Source organism: Prionailurus viverrinus, chromosome B4, assembly GCF_022837055.1.
Source record: "Prionailurus viverrinus isolate Anna chromosome B4, UM_Priviv_1.0, whole genome shotgun sequence".
In the NCBI taxonomy this organism is placed as follows: Eukaryota; Metazoa; Chordata; class Mammalia; order Carnivora; family Felidae; genus Prionailurus; species Prionailurus viverrinus.
The window spans coordinates 101484921-101501306 of NC_062567.1; the positions used below are offsets into that span (position 1 = coordinate 101484921).

General features: G+C 35.9%; 1 protein-coding gene across 1 annotated transcript in view; it reads left to right on the forward strand.

The window, feature by feature from the left end:
• ACSS3 (acyl-CoA synthetase short chain family member 3) overlaps window positions 1-16386 on the forward strand; it is a 156685-nt gene that overhangs the window by 84616 nt on the left and 55683 nt on the right. The window contains exon 8 of the mRNA XM_047868607.1: window positions 7608-7759. Within this exon, the coding sequence (XP_047724563.1) occupies window positions 7608-7759 (152 nt within the window). The remainder of the gene's footprint in view (window positions 1-7607; window positions 7760-16386) is intronic.

The window sequence follows — 16386 nt, forward strand, 5'->3', positions numbered from 1 at the left end:
AATGATTTCCTTCTTTCTTCTTTTTTAATCTAGTATAACAGCAATGTATTTTTATGTATGTATCGAATGAGAAAAATGATGACACAGTTATTACTCTAATTCAGGCTGTATAATTTGATCTTCTCAATTGGAAAAGATTGCAAAGCTGATGCCAGCATCTTTTAGATTTCTCACATGGCTAGTTGTTCAAAGATACTTATTCCGGAGTTTTTTTTTTCTCTGTGTGTGCCTGTGTTTTATGTTGGAATAAGGAAGTGCAGCTATTGTCATGACTCCATCAACAATATTTATTGGTGCTTGTTGTGAGCTCAGTATCTTCTAGGGGTTGAGAGGGAAACAGAATAAGTATCATACACACTCCTTGCTCTGAACACACTGACACTATGTTAAAAAAAAAAAAAAAGTAAGATTAATGTAAAGGACAGAAAGCAAACAAACCAAGACACTACCTAAGAAATTTCTTACACAGTGTAGAAGATATAAAACTTTTTTCCAGAAATTACATTGAGCCATTGCCTATGGTAAATAGTCTACATTTAATTTTTGTACTTCTTTTGATGCAGTTTTCTGATGATAGAACTAAATAAGGATCAAAGAAATTAAATAAGTTGCCTTAGGTTACATACCTTGTAAAATGGCAGATTGCATTCCCACCAGGCTCAAAATCTGTCTACTGGTCTCTTAAGGGAAGTTTAGGATTAAAGTAGATAGGGAAAGCTTTGTGGATGAAACACTGCCAGTAATAATAATAGCTACTGTTGATTGGGTGTTGCCTGATAAGAACTCTACTAAGCGGTTTATGTACATAGCCTTAACTATTTCTATCCATACATCCATAGGATAAATATTTTGAGTCCCTATTTACAGCTCTAGAAACCAAGGATCAGAGACATTAAATAATTTTTCCAGTGGCACATGAGTGACAGAACTGGGATTTGAAACAGGGTTCTCTGGCTCCAATAACAGTGCCCTCTGGCCATAATTTAGAGATGAACAATTGGGAAATTACTGAATAATACCAGCTAGTGACCAGAACCGGGGTATCAGTGATCTTTAAAGGCAAAGGCAGGATATTAGGGTGTCAGGTGGATATTGTAAGATTGAGCTCAAGAAGTTGAAAATAACTCTGATGTTTTCAGCTAAGATAGCCAATGTGATGGTGGTTGCCAACTGAGCTGCCATAGTAGGAGTTACAGCTATTGTGGAGCAGGAAAGAGTATTTTTAGTTTTGGGAATGTTGATTTTAAACCTACGACTCAGACATTTGTATGATATTGGGAAACTCAGAAAAATGTTCAGAATTAGAGACATAGAAGAGTTAATAATTCAAGTTCCTAAGGTGATTAAAATACTCAGAGGTAAAGATTAAGGAAGGGAAGCTGTATAAACTGAGAATGAAAAAATTAGGCAGTGGGAGGACCAGAAAACCGGTATCCTGAGGTGGAAGGGAGGTTTTCCAGAAGGTGGGGGATCATCAGTGCCAACTGCTTCAGAAAAAGGTCTGCTAGGACAATAGATGAAGAGAGTGTTTGGAATTAGGGTTTTATTAGTCACCCTTATGACAGCACTTCTGTAGGAAGGTTTGCATGTTTGTTTTGTTTTTAAACATGGGGGGAATGTGAGAATGTTTGAAGGTTATCTTAGGTAAATTATTGGATGGTATGGAGTAGCTGGGGTTTGTACGACCTCAGGTTGAACTGCATTGTATGGACGGAATAGCCACACTTCCCTTCCTGGGCAGAAATCTGTTAGCATAATAAAAGCAAGCCATTTAATTTCTCTGCTTATAGCAAAGTCTAACTACTCACTATGAGTAAAGAAAACCTTAATTTGTCCCTCTTCTACAGATAGTAGTGATCGCTCATCAGCATGGAGGAATTCAGAGGCGAAAGCAGTCCTGTTAGAAGCCATGAGCTACCAGCTATCCTAGTGATAAATGCTCTTAGTGACTGCTGAGAGTGGTAAATATGTCAGAGTCCCTAATTAGCTCAGCACTGGGTCTGCAGAATTACCAATTCCAGTGCGCTGCTTCATTTACTTGGCATTAATACTTTCAGAAGTAAGCATCTTTTTAGTGGGACAGATGGACTCTTATGACTGGGGTGGAAGCAATGGCTTATTCATTGGAGGGTAGCCTCATCACAAGGTCCCAGATGGTTAACTCTCTCAGAGATGTGGGAGAAGGCAGGAGAAGAACCGAACCAGAGCGTAGATCTTTTTTTTTTTTTTTTAATTTCAGCTTTATTGAGGTATAATGAACAAAATTGTAGGATATTTAAAGTATATGTCATGGCATCTTCAATTTCTCTCATCTGTTTTATGGTTTCCAGTTTTATGGTTTTGGGCTTTTATGCTTATATGGTTTTGGTGCCATTGTAAATGGAATTGTTTTCTTTGTTTCTCTTTCTGCTACTTTGTTCTTAGTGTATAGAAATGCCATCTATTTCTAGTTATTACTTATGTATCCTACAACTTTACTGAATTCATTTATTACTACTAGTAGTTTTTTGGTGGAGTGTGTATAAGTATGGATAGTATCATGTCATCTGCAAATAGTAACAGTATAACTCCTCCTTACCAATATGGATGCCAAGCTGTTCCTCAGAGCTAGACAGAAAATCTTTGAAGAGATTCTTGTGTTGGGGAGGCTCTCATAGGCCTAGAAACCTTTTGGTTATGGACTCCTTTTCAGGATCTGATCATATTGACTAATCTCCCTAGGAAAACAAACATATACACATTAAAAAAAAAATCAGAACAGTCATAAACTTCCCTGATGTCTGGTCAGAAACCCTTCATCTAAAAGATTAAGACATAATCATTTCAAGCAGTGATACAACAAAACAAAAGCCTCAAACTAAAACTTAGCTTTCAGAAGTATCTGGGCAACACAGGAGCTGCTGGCCTGGGGCTATTCTTTCCATCTTAGGAAAAAGGATAAGTGTATTCAGGGTGTGACAGCCTATAAATCTTAATATGTATGTACAATCTGGAATCTAGTTTATAGAACAAGACAAAGGATGAAGCAATTCTCCCCAATAACAGGGGGGAAAACCCAGCAAAGGCTAATCTTAAGTTCTAGGCTCATCCCCTAAGGTAACCAGACAGGTGGGTACTGGATAATGTCCTAGCCTCAGGTAATGCCTCATATATAAGGACTGTGAATTGGTTCTCAACCCTGGCTGTAGATTAGAATTACTTAGGGGACACGTGAAACAACAATGCTAGACCCAAATTAAGGCCAATTAGATCAGAACCTCTGGGAGAGGGGAACAGACACTGGTACCTTTCAAAAGCATCCCAAGCAATCCTCATGTACATTTAGGGTTGACAATCAGTGGATTAGAGTAAAATTAGCTGGTGATATGGATAAGATAAAGGAAAGCTAGGTGGCAGCATATCCCTACAGGTGAGGCCCATGGAATTATGGGAAATCTCTAGCAAACAATCAGCCAAGTCAGTTGATATAAATTCTTAGTTATCAGATTGTATTTATAAGTAAGTTTTTACTCCTTAAAAAGGAATCTGCTATAGTAACACAAAATCATAGATCTGAAGGTTTTAAGGCATAGTGCAGTTATCCCATATGGCTTTAAAACAGCGGTAATGTTTTCAAAATTGGAACAAGATAATGTGAGCTATTGAGAGAGGGACTTTGGGGAAGAAAAAGCCCATTTTTTAAAAGCTTGTACACTCATTTGGTTCATATTTCAAAACCCACAAAAGGGTAAAGAGTGCAAATCTCACTGTCCCCCGTTCCCAGCTGTTCAATTTCTCTGACTTGGAAGCAATCTTATGTGTATAATGGTTCGTTATTGTATAAGCAATGCCCCCTCCTTTATTTTCATACAGATGACATTGTAGAAATGATATGTGCAGTATTCTGCATTTTACCTTTCTTTCACTAAATATTATATCCTGGAGAACTGCTTATGTTTTAATAAGTCTCAAGTTTAGATGTTGCACGCCCAAATTTTCATCTCTTGGTAAAGGCACAAGGCATATAGTAGGAATTCAACACATGCTATTGCCAGTTTCATCACGCTTCCAAAATAAACAAGCCAACACTGCTGCACCTGTCTGCTGAAATTAAATTCAGGACTCTTCTAAAAGGGATGTCGCTGTCTTCGCCTTAGAACCGCAGTGCAAACATGCCTTTGGTGATATTCTCAGAAGCGGCGTTCAAAAAGGTACCAGGTGTGTTTCTAATCCAGCCACAAAAGGAGGCAAAGACTACAGTTGACTCAAAAATGTGTATGTCAAAGTCTGAGAAACTGCACGTAGCCCTGACACCAAGCCTTGGGTAAACCGAAATCATAGGATTATTTTGCTCAAAGTTCTAGGTCTAGTGTTTAAGCTCATCTTCGTTTTGTTAAGTTGCTGTCTTTCACTACTTTCCTGTGCTGAAACTTAACCTCAGTAGGGATTATGGGAAAAGTTGAGATATTACCTGGTTTTCTAACTCAGGGTCTATCATTTATGGTTCCCTAAAACTAACACAATGAATCATAAGTGGTAGAAATTTGTACGTGCAACTTAATCTTAAGGTATTTATCTGCTTGGATTCTATGCTTTGTACCATCACTAACCGCATTATAAATATTAGCAGTTAGTGTTTTATAAATCTCTGATATTAAAAATTCACGATTATAATAGCTGAAAGCTTAGAATCTCTGCTTCGCCGTTGTAGGGATCGCTTTCTGCTTTCGTGTTCTGGGTGGCAATAAACACTTTACCCCTTAGTTTGGGGGAAGGAAATAAAAGCAAAGGGTAAATTACATCAATGGATTTGAGTTTTGAAGAGTTTTTAAGTTATTGTTACCTTTTAGCTGCATTACTGTTTTTGGTGTATATGTTGTTTGTTGAAAATCTCCATAATCTTAGGATCTTCCTACTTTTCAATTGTTTGGGCTGTTGCTTCTCACTGAATATGCAAGTTCTGGAATCAGGGTCCTTTTCTCTAGGTAACTTAGAGTGGTTAGCATGTTATTGATTAAATTTACAAAGTACTATAAAGGGATTATATTGCCTGTGTGTGTATGCACGTGTGTGTATTTACACAAGCTTGTGTATGTGCAGGAGGCCAGGGGAGAAGAGTTTTCCATAAAACCACTAAGCTATTGAGTCACTTAATTCTAAAATAGTAAAACATATCATAGCATTGAATGATCCTGTGAGAATAGAAAATAAAATGGAAAAATCTGAACCTTTCTGAGCTCAGCTAACTTACAAAGGAATATGGTGAGATTTTATACTTCCGTTAGTATTTTAATAGTAATGCTACGTTATCATGATTTTTATTCTCAATAAATAGAATACTGATGGAAATTTATTTGGTGCAGGTCAGAATTGCAGCAGCAATTATATTATTTATAAAAATATGGTACAGTTTTTAACTAATATTTCTAATGTTTAAGCTGTCATTATCATTAGACATAATTAATTGAAGGCATTGTAAAATACGTGAAAGTCATTATGGTATAGTATTTTGTTATGACACTAATATCACCCTTTTGTGGGTATATTGTCTTTGTCCCATGACACTGGAATTGTAATGAAATTCAACTTCAATTGGCTATAAAATATCTTTCTTCAGTAGAATTCAAACTACTGTAAAATATTATCTCAATGCTTTTATCGAGGAAATATTGGAAAAGTGATTTATTCTTATTTAATGGGCAAGAAAATGGCAACATCGATAGGGAAAGTCAATTGCACATGATCAGTTAATAAATACTTTTTATGTGGATGAGATCAGATTTCCAAAGTCACAATCTAGTACACCAGGGACTGATCAGTGCCTAAGACAGATCGAAAAAGTAAAAGTCAAATGTTTACCTCACTTGCTTCAAAAGAATAACTTTGCTGACTCCTTTTAGACTGATGTGCTCAAGGCTTCAAAATGTGTGAGTCAAGTTATGTACATGAGTTACCAAATTGTATCTGGCAGCTTTCCATACTGTATCAACCTCATGACCTATATGAGGTGGTAATGGAATAAACTGAAATCAAAAGTTTGGGATAGTTGTGATAATAAAAGTGAATTTCTAGTTACAATAAATACTGTCTTTGGTATTAAAAGAGCAAGAGAAAAAGCAACAGAATATAAGAAAGGGGTTATATTTTTCAAAAAGAAAATAAAATTACATTTAAAGAATATTAAGGGTAACCATTAAAAAGAGGAAAGTACAAACTACGTAACGCCCTATCAAAGATCCAGTCAGAAGTAGATACTGAATCTAAATTACTAGACAGCTATGATTGGCCTCTTATTATCATCCACTCATTTATTATTCTGTGTTTGAGGAGAGCTCTAAGTTTGCTATTAGCAACTTCTTTCCTCTTTTTACCTCATCAGTGTTTCCCAAGTGTGTTCTCTAGAATATAAGATCTATGAGATGTTCATATAGGGGATGTGGGCAGAGAAGTTTAGGAAATATTACATATGGTAACTCTCTTTAGGGAATTCCTGATGTTCTTTAACATCTAATTTTCCAAGAAATGGTCCAAAATAAGAAACCTGCTTTCCTTTTTTTTTAATCCCAACCCCTTCTAAAAGGATTTGATTGTGAAATATTACATATAGTAATTCCTCTTTTGGGAATTCTTGATTTCCTTTAACACTTTTAAATCTTCAAGTAATGGTCCAAAGTAAGAAACCTATTTTCTTTTTCTTACCCAACCCCTCCCAAAATGATTTGATTGTGAAATATATATTACATACCTATAATACGTATTTTTTCATATAACATATATTAACATTCCAGGCACCTTGCCTTAGAATCAAAGGAAAAAGTAGCCGTGATGAGAATGGATTGAGGAATGAGGGGATATGGCTGGGCCAACATAGATTTTATGTAACAGAATTTTTGCAGAATCACTGATTTATGCTATGCTCATTTTCCACTTTGCGGAAACATCAGTAATACAAATGCTTTGTGTCCCTTTGATTACGTATTCTATAAAAATTGTTAGATTTTTATTCACAGAGTTTTCACTGCACATGTGAAATGTCATTTTGAAGCTATGGAAAGCATACATCTGGAGATATCTTACTGAATTTTTAAGTCACAGAAGTTGCTTTCCTTGGAGTGAGGCATTTAATTGTAAAGGTTATGATGCAGAAATTACGGTGATTCCATATTTTTCTCTGTTCTCAAAAATTTAGAGAATTGTTATTGTCACTTTTAGAAGTGATTATGAAAAAAAAAGTGTCAAAGTTAGAAATTCGTAGCAATCATATTTCTCCTTTAGTCCTACCACACAAAACAATGTCTTGAATTTCTTGGAAAACAGAAGGCTGTTTTATGTTATTAATTTGAATGTGATATATACACCCTATCCTTTATCGTTCAAAACTTGAGAAAGGAAAACAGTGCAATTTGAAAAGCTTTTAGGATGATGTAAGGGAGCAAATGGCCTCTCTGAAGCCTGGGCGTTTGTTTGTTTTTTTATGTATTTATTGTAGAGTATGGGGACATTTTAAAACTCAGATCTGTCGAGAACCCCATTTTATTAACATTGCTGTGTTAAGTGTATAAGCATTGAACTGTCAGTGAAGTAGGAGACATTTTACCCGGTGACATTTTAAATGAATCTCATCGCAGGGAAAGCCTGTGGGAACACCAGATGCTGGCGCTTATTTCCGTGTGCTCGCGGAGCATGGAGTAGCTGCCTTGTTTACAGCGCCGACTGCAATTAGAGCCATCCGTCAACAGGACCCTGGGGCAGCCTTGGGGAAGCGGTACTCTCTGACAAGGTGAACTTGGGATGCGCGGGGCAAATTACATTAAAAACTGCCATCAGAATGAATAACTGAACATTATACATTTTTTTGGCACTGCGATACCTCGATGGAAAGAGCCAAAAGATTCTGCATGTTATTAAGAATGACTGTTCTAAACATAGCTTTGAATTAGTTAGAATTTTAACTATACCCGGGAATATTTTTAATACCGTATTGTGTTTATTTCAGTTCAGATCTTACCAAAATATTTCTCTTTTTTTAAACTGTTTTTCTTGTATTTCCCTTAAAGTAAAATGCAGACCATGACTTAACATGCATTTGTACATGTATAATAGCATCTAACGATCCTTTGAAAATAGAATAATAGTGTAAATAGAGGGAAAATATTATTCGATTTCATATGTACAGATAAAACGCGAAAATTATAGTCCAAATTACTGTTGTTGAAAGACTGAAGGAAATTATTTTTCTGTTGTTTTATAATAGTATGCTCTGAATAGTTTAAATATTTTTTGTTGGTTTATTGACATCCATTTTAGTTTAATGATATGTATATTTGAAGATAATTATAGCAATTTGTATCTGCAAGGCAGTTTCCAACATCAATTCTTATTGAACCTCTTTGAAATTGGTCACTGCTATCATAAACTAAAAGAAGGATTTTGTAATTTCTTCAAGCCAGAAAAAACGGGTTTGAATTATTGTTTTGAAATTTTTAAGTTAAGCACCAAGTGTTATGAATTGTGTGTTGTTATAACCCAAAGAAGGAGTTAAAATAGATATCATACACTGCAGGTGTAAGGAAGAAGCTCTCAGTTTGGGCAGTCAGTGACTTTGTTTTTCATTCTTGTCCTATTTTTTTTTTTTATGAAAACTCAGGTATGGATTTACATAAAATTGCACCTGTAATCTAAACAATATACTCATTAAAATAAAAGTGTTCATAAAATGAACCTTCCATTGTAATATTTCCACTCACCCTCTATTTGTTCCTTCATTTACTACATTTCAATTTTGTTTCCTCCATTGCAGCCAAAAGGATAGAAAAGTAGATTTTGGTATTAACGTCATAGGCTGTGTATAGTCTCTATGTCTTAGACAGTTTCAGGGAGTTTTGAAGAAACAGGGATTGTGGTATCTTGCACTGTGTCTTTACTAACAAATGCATTCTGGTTGCAGGGGGTGAAGTTGTGTATCCTGGAAGCTAAGGCCTCTCATTTGCTAAACCATCTTCTTTTCGCATTTGTACATGAGTTTTGAAGGTTATCCATTACTGTGAAGGCGGGAACCTTTTCCAATTTTCCTGATATATACAATATTGAACAGCACCAAATGCCTTTTTTCAAACTAATACTAATATGGCATATGAGATCTTAATGTAAGGAAAATTGTAATAAGTCCCCCCTGATGATGCCCTTCTGTCTTTAGGCACCTATGTTATTCAGGATGGTGTGCACGTAGGTTTTAATAGATGTTTAATGATGCAGACTGTGAAAACACCCTCAATTATTCAAATTACTATTAATAAATTCAAACATTTACTGATTACCAACTACGTGCCAGGTATAAGCAGTTTAAGTTTCTCTCATTCAGTCACCACAATAAGGAAGAATTGTAATTATCCTCATTTTATGAGTGAGTAATATTAGGACCAGAAAGTTTAAGAAACCTTTAGAAAGAAATTAACTCAGGCAATCTGACAAGGGCCCACATTCTTTTTTTTTTTTTTAATGTTTACTTTTGAGAGCAAGAGAGAGAATGAGCAGGGGAGGGGCAGAGAGAGAGAGGGAGACACAAAATCTGAAGCAGGCTCCAGGCTCTGAGCTGTCAGCACAGAGCCCGACATGGGGCTCGAACCCACAAACTGTGAGATCACGTTCTGAGCTGAAGTCGGACGCCTCACCGACGGAGCCACCCAGGTCCCCCGAGTCAATTCAGATAATACCTTCACTGAACTTTAATGGATCCTCCCTTGTGAACTAAGGAACTGTTAGAAGGGACGTCAAAAATCTAACTCTCTGATTTTAAAAGCAGGGAAACCGAAGTCCAAAAAAGTTAAGTTTGGGTTAGAGACAGAATAAAGACCAGGACTCAAGTCTTTTCACACAACTGTATCTTTAATTTTTTTATTTATGTTGAAGACTTTTCATACTTATTTACTGCACTGACACTCACTAGGTATTATGACTGCAGGCTCGTGATATATCTGCAGAACTTAGCCTCTCTCTTCTCTTACAGGACATTCCAAATGATGCAATTGTATTTTTAAAATGTATCACAAATCTCATTAAATATTGTTTTAAAGTAAATTTGGGGGAGGGGGCTAGGTGGCTCAGTTGGTTAAGCTTCTGACTTTGGCTCAGGTCATTGTCTCTAGGTTTGTGAGTTTGAGCCCCACACTGGGCTGTTTGCGGTCAGCACAGAGCCTACTTTGGATCCTCTGTCCCCCTGTCTCTGCCCCTCCCCTGCTCACACACACGCACTCTCTCTCTCTCAAAAATAAATGAACGTTTTTTTTTAAAAACAAGTAAATTTGGAGGGGTGCCTGGGTGGCTGGGGTTGGTTGAGTGTCTGATTGATATCAGCTCAGGTCATGATCTCACAGTTTGTGGCCTCAAGCCCCACATCAGCCCCAGTGGAGCCTGCTTGGGATTCTCTCTCTGTCTCTCTCTCTCTTTCTCTCTTGCTTGCTCACCTTCTGCCCCTCCCCCTCTCTAAATAAATAAATAAATATTTAAAAAATCAACACATAAAATAAATGTGGAGATCTGCCAGAAATTTTCACTCCCAAAGCAAATTTCAAAAGATGTTCTGAAACAGGGTACTAAGCAGAACTACAAATTCATTTTATCATAGACGAGTAGAAGTTAGAAAAACAGATTAGAAGTCATCTAGGATAGTTACCTCATTTCGCAATTGAGAAAACTTTGTCACAAAGAGGTGAAGGTGAAATAATGTTCCCAGAATTGCAAAGCTCCCTGCAGCAAAGCTGTGACTAGGCAGTGCAGTGTCATATAGTTAAGATTCTTACTCTGGAGTTAGACTCACTGAGCTTAAGTCTACCATGTACTGGTTGTATGACCTCAACAATGTTACATAGCGTCTCTGTTCTTTTTGTTGTTGATTTGTTTTCTTTTTGCCCTCCTTCCCTTCTCTCCTCCTCTCTTCTCCCTCCCTTCTCCCCCCGCTCCTTCTTCCAGAATGTAAATATAGTAATAGCACAAGAATATAATAAAATAAAAGCTATATGATCCACGCAAAGCACGTGGAACAGTTCTTAACGTAGACTGTCATAGCTATTATTATTGTCTGCTTTCTAATTTACTGCTCTTTTTCATCATGTCATGCTGATTTATTTTCCCACGTTCTTCTCCTAGTTCAATCTTAATAAAGTTAGAAAAAATTCAGTTCTGGTACTTCCATTCAAGGTATCACAGTACCTCATGCTCCGATGCAGCCCTTTTTCCCCCCAATTGCACTGTAATGAGAGATAATACAAAAAAGAAAAAGCAGAGCATCAGAGATGAGCTCAAAATTAAAGTAAACATATCTGCGGATCAGAAATGGAACAGATTTGCAAAGTAGTAAGCATGGCTGAAGCCAGAGGCTTGCTAGGTGTAAGAGCAGGCATTGACAGCATAGTAGAAACTCGGTATTCTGCAGCTTTGATTGTGGAGTCAGAGCCAGCTCAGTGCTTGAACTTGCAGTGCAGTGTTACCCTTCACTCATGAAAGGAGATTGATAATGATGGTTAGAGGTTTTCTGGGACTAGGACTTATAGCGAGCTTTGGTACAGAGGTCTGAATGAAACAGAGAATAGCCCAGCAGCTGTAGACTGAACTAAACTGCCCACCTGCTGTCCTAGAATTGGATCTATGATATCCTGAGTATCACTGTGTATTAAGAATTCTGGACCATCATTGTGGCATCGGATCACTGGGGGATAGCTACATCACCCACAAACTTATTGAACAGAGAAGGCAAACATAGGAGAGGGAGCAAGAGATAAAAATAACAACAAAGAATCTCTTTTTCTTCTACTTAAGATACGAGTATAGAAGCAGGGATCAACAAACAAGACTAATAAAATTGAATAACGGATCACATTGCTATGGAAACCTGCTTTATGGAGGACGTGGTTTAACAAACAGCGGAAGAAGGATAGACCCTTAGATAAATTGGTGCTGGAACAGCTGGCTGTATATGTAGAAAAAAGTGAGTTCCCTACCATATATGATACACAAAAATACATTTCAGCTGGATTCAAGGCTCTAAAATTGTAAAGCAAAGACAATACTTTCAGAAGAAAATGAAAAAAATCTTTTAATATATTTTTAGTAGGGAATGACCTTTTAAAGTGTAAACCACAAATCATTAAGGAAAATATTGATGAAATTTACCACATTAAAATGAAAAATCGCCCACTAAAAGAATAAACAAAGTTAAATGATGAATGATTCACTCAGAGAAGATATTTGCAGCATGTATAACCATTAAGCAATTAGTGTAGAGGAAATAAAGAGCTTCTACAAATCAATAAGAAAACACACCATCCAATAGACGAATGGGCAAAGGATATGGACAGTCAGTTCATGGAGAAGACAAGAGTAGTCCAAAACATTAAAAGATCTTTAATCTCACTAAGAAACAGAGAAATGGCATTTTATTCCCATCACATAGACAAAAGTTAAAATACCTAACAATGATACTTGCTTGCAAGGATATAAAGCAGCAGAACTGTTTTTACACTACTATGGAGAGAATAAAGTGGAAATATGTAGTAATAGATATTTATGCACTCAAGATGTCCCATGATCAAGCTTTATTAATATGGAGGGATGAGAATGAGAAACTCTCAGAAATGTGAACAATAAACCATGCATTTGAAGGTTTCTAGCAGGTTTGTTTCAAAACAAAACAAAATATAAGTAAGTACATGTGTAGTAAAAACATAGTAGAAAATAGATTATGTGTTGTGGTGTATTAATTCAGCAGGATATTCAGAAGTGGAAATTGACCAGAACTTCAATATTAGCATGGATAAATCTCAAACACATAATGCTGAGTTTAAAAAGCAAGTGAAATGGGGCGCCTGGGTGGCGCAATCGGTTAAGCGTCCGACTTCAGCCAGGTCACGATCTCGCGGTCCGTGAGTTCGAGCCCCGCGTCAGGCTCTGGGCTGATGGCTCAGAGCCTGGAGCCTGTTTCCGATTCTGTGTCTCCCTCTCTCCCTGCCCCTCCCCCGTTCATGCTCTGTCTCTCTCTGTCCCAAAAATAAATAAACGTTGAAAAAAAAATTAAAAAAAAAAGCAAGTGAAAAATGATTATTTTTCTCTTACACATATCAAGAGAAATTTGAAAAATTATGAAAAACCATATTGTCTTGTTTAGGGATACACAATAGGCAAAAAAAATTAATTCAGGAAATGAAAACCTCTGAGTAATGCTAGTTACTGAGACTAGGTGGCTAGTGGGTGGTGAAGAGAACTAAGAGTTAAGTAGGGTTTGGGGAGAATTCAATAAAATCAATGCTATTTTATTTTCTAAGTGAAATAAATATGGCAGAATGATAAAACTGAGAATTATCCCATAACTGGGCAGTATGTACATAATAAGTCCATTATATTATCATCTACTCTTGTCCTGTTTCTAAAGGAAGTTAAAAATCTCATAACGAAAAATTCTTCCCATTTTCTTTATGTGCTCATTTGACATGAAATCTCTGAACCACCTTGGTAAATCGAGGATGTCATACTATAGGTGTGCCTTCATAGAAGGAGAGGTGGGCGAGGGTATGTATGTGTACATGCTTTGCACCTCTCTTCATTTGGTCTTACAGAGCTGGCAGCGCCTAAACAAATAACTTTCCTACTTCAGTGACAACGACTATTAAAATTTAAACAAATGAGAAAATCTCAGAGTTATCAATCCTTTTTTAAAAGCTTTCAGAGATCTCCTACATTTGACTCACTGCTCCAAATATGTGGTCTTCCGAATCTCGGAATGACAGTGACCATATGTTGCCTGTCTTTGGGTTGGTGGTGGATTGCTGATGAGCCATCCAAATATCCAACTTGCATTGTTGAATCTTTTAAAAAACTTAGTTGCCAGTTATCACCATGGTAGTTGAATCAGAAAGTAAATAATTTAAAGCCATTATGTGAAGAAGTAAATATTTATTTATTTATTTATTTATTTATTTATTTATTTATTTATTTATGTATTTGTTTATTATTTTAGAGAGAGAGTGTGTGTGAGTGGGGAAGAAGGGCAGACACAGGGAGAGAGAGAGAGAGAGAGAGAGAGAGAGAGAGAGAGAGACTCTTAAGCATTCTTTGTGTACACCACAGAGCCCCAACACAGGGCTCGATCCCATGACCCTGGGATCAAGTCATGAACCGGAATCAAGAGTTGGACACTTAACTGACTGAGCCACCCAGGCACCCCAAGAAGTAAAATCTTAATAATTTATACAACATAGAAAAATATTACATCTCTTGTTTATTGTATTTTAAAGCTTATGGCTTTTTCATATTTCATCAGCCATTTGAAGATTCTGTTTTGTGAAATGTTTATCCAAATCTTTGGCACATTTCAGTTTTCTTTTTCTTGTTGATTTGTGGGACTTTTCATATACTTTTAATCCAGTTTTTTTTTTTACTGACTATATGTATTACAAATAATCTTTACCTTGTGATTTGAATTTCTCTCACTATCTTAGCGGTGACTTTTGATGAAGAGATGTGCCTTTTCATCAATATTTTTTCTCTATGGCTAGTGCTTTTAAAATCCTATTTAATACATGTTACTTATTTGAAGATCAGAAGTTATTCTTCTATGTTATTTTTTTTTGATTTAGAGAGAGAGAGAGAGAGAGAGAAAGAGAGAGAGAGAGAGAGAGAGCATGAGCGCATATGGGGGAGGGACAGAGAGGGAGAAAGAAAATTTCAAGCAGGCTCCAAGCCCAGTGTGGGGCTCCATCTCATGAACAAGAGATCTTTTAAAAAAATTTTTTTTTATTTCAGAATAATTGTAATTCACAGGAGATTTCAAAGATAGTACAAGGAGGGCCTATGTACCCTTCACCAAGTTTCTCCCATGGCTTCATCTTCCGTAACTGTAGTACAATACCAAATTAGGACATTTACATTGATAAAATATGTGTGTATAGTTCGATGAATGTAAGATCTTGACCTGAGCCGAAATCAAGAGTTGGACGCTTAACTGACAGCCATGCAGGTACCCCTCTTCTATATCATTTTCTAGAAGTTTATTGCTTTACCTTTCACATAATCTTACTGGTTTGATTTTTGTGTATGGCATGAAGTAAGGGGTCAAACTTGTTTTTTTTTTCCCTTATATGTATCCAATTAATCAAGTTCCGTTCATTTAAATGGCCATACTTTCCCATGGCTCTGCATACCACTTTGTCATAGAAGTGTTCATAAGTCCTTTCTGTTTCTTGCTTTAATTCTGTTTCATTGATTGGCCTATTTGCCTATATTTGTGCTACTCTCACAGTGTCTTTGTCATTATAGATTTATAACAGGTCTTGATATCTAATAGTAGTAGTAGTAACAGCAGTACATCACCTTGTTCTTTGCTCTTTAATCTGCTCCATTGTATTTCCATACAGATTTTAGTATCAGCCTGTTTATACACACACACACACACACACACACACACACATACACACACACACAGATAGAACTGCTAGAATTTTGTTTGGGATTATTTTGAATTTATAGATTTCTATGTTAAAAACTGGCAAGTTAATATTGAGACTTCTAGTTCATAATTATAGTATATCTCTTAATTTATTAAGGTTATTATTATTTTAATTTATCGCATTAATGCTGTTTTGTTTATTGCATGAAAGACATCTTTTCTTAGGTTTGTTTCAAGAAATTTTCCTTTTTTATTTTTTCCATTGAAGTATAATTAACACACAGTGTTATATTAGTTTCAGGTGTACAATAGAATGATTCAACAATTCTATGTATTTCTCAGTGCTCATCATGATAAGTGTACTCTTGATCCTCTTTATTTCACCCATCCTCCCATAAATTATGGATTCAATTTCATTTCATTCAAATTGCTTCTTAAATTTGTAACTTGATAGCTTTCATTATTTTTAGAAACTCTTTTATCCATTATCTCTTCAAATATTGCTTCTATCTATTTTCCCTTCTTAGGCATTGATACTTTAATGGCATTTGTTAGAACGTTTTACCCTATTACCCATATCTCATAAACTCTGTTTTTTCTCCTTTATTCTTTTCAGTTGCAGATTGGTTATTTTCTCTTAACTTACATTTCGGGTTTTCAATCTTGTTTTCAGTTGTATATAAACTTTCTTTAGATCTAAACTTCTCTAAGTTTGTACTTTTGTATTTTTAGTTCAGAGATATTTATTTGATGCTTTATTATAATTTCTAGTTCTTTGATAATTTATACAAATATTTCATGGACATATTCAGAGTTATTGCGAAGTCTATGTCTAATAACAAGACTATCAGTGAATCTTTGTGATTTTTTTTCTGATGACTCTATTTTGCATATTGGTCACATGGCCTTCTATCTTAATGATCATCATATGTTAAAAATTATATAGCTACTTTGACACTCTGGAGTTGTTA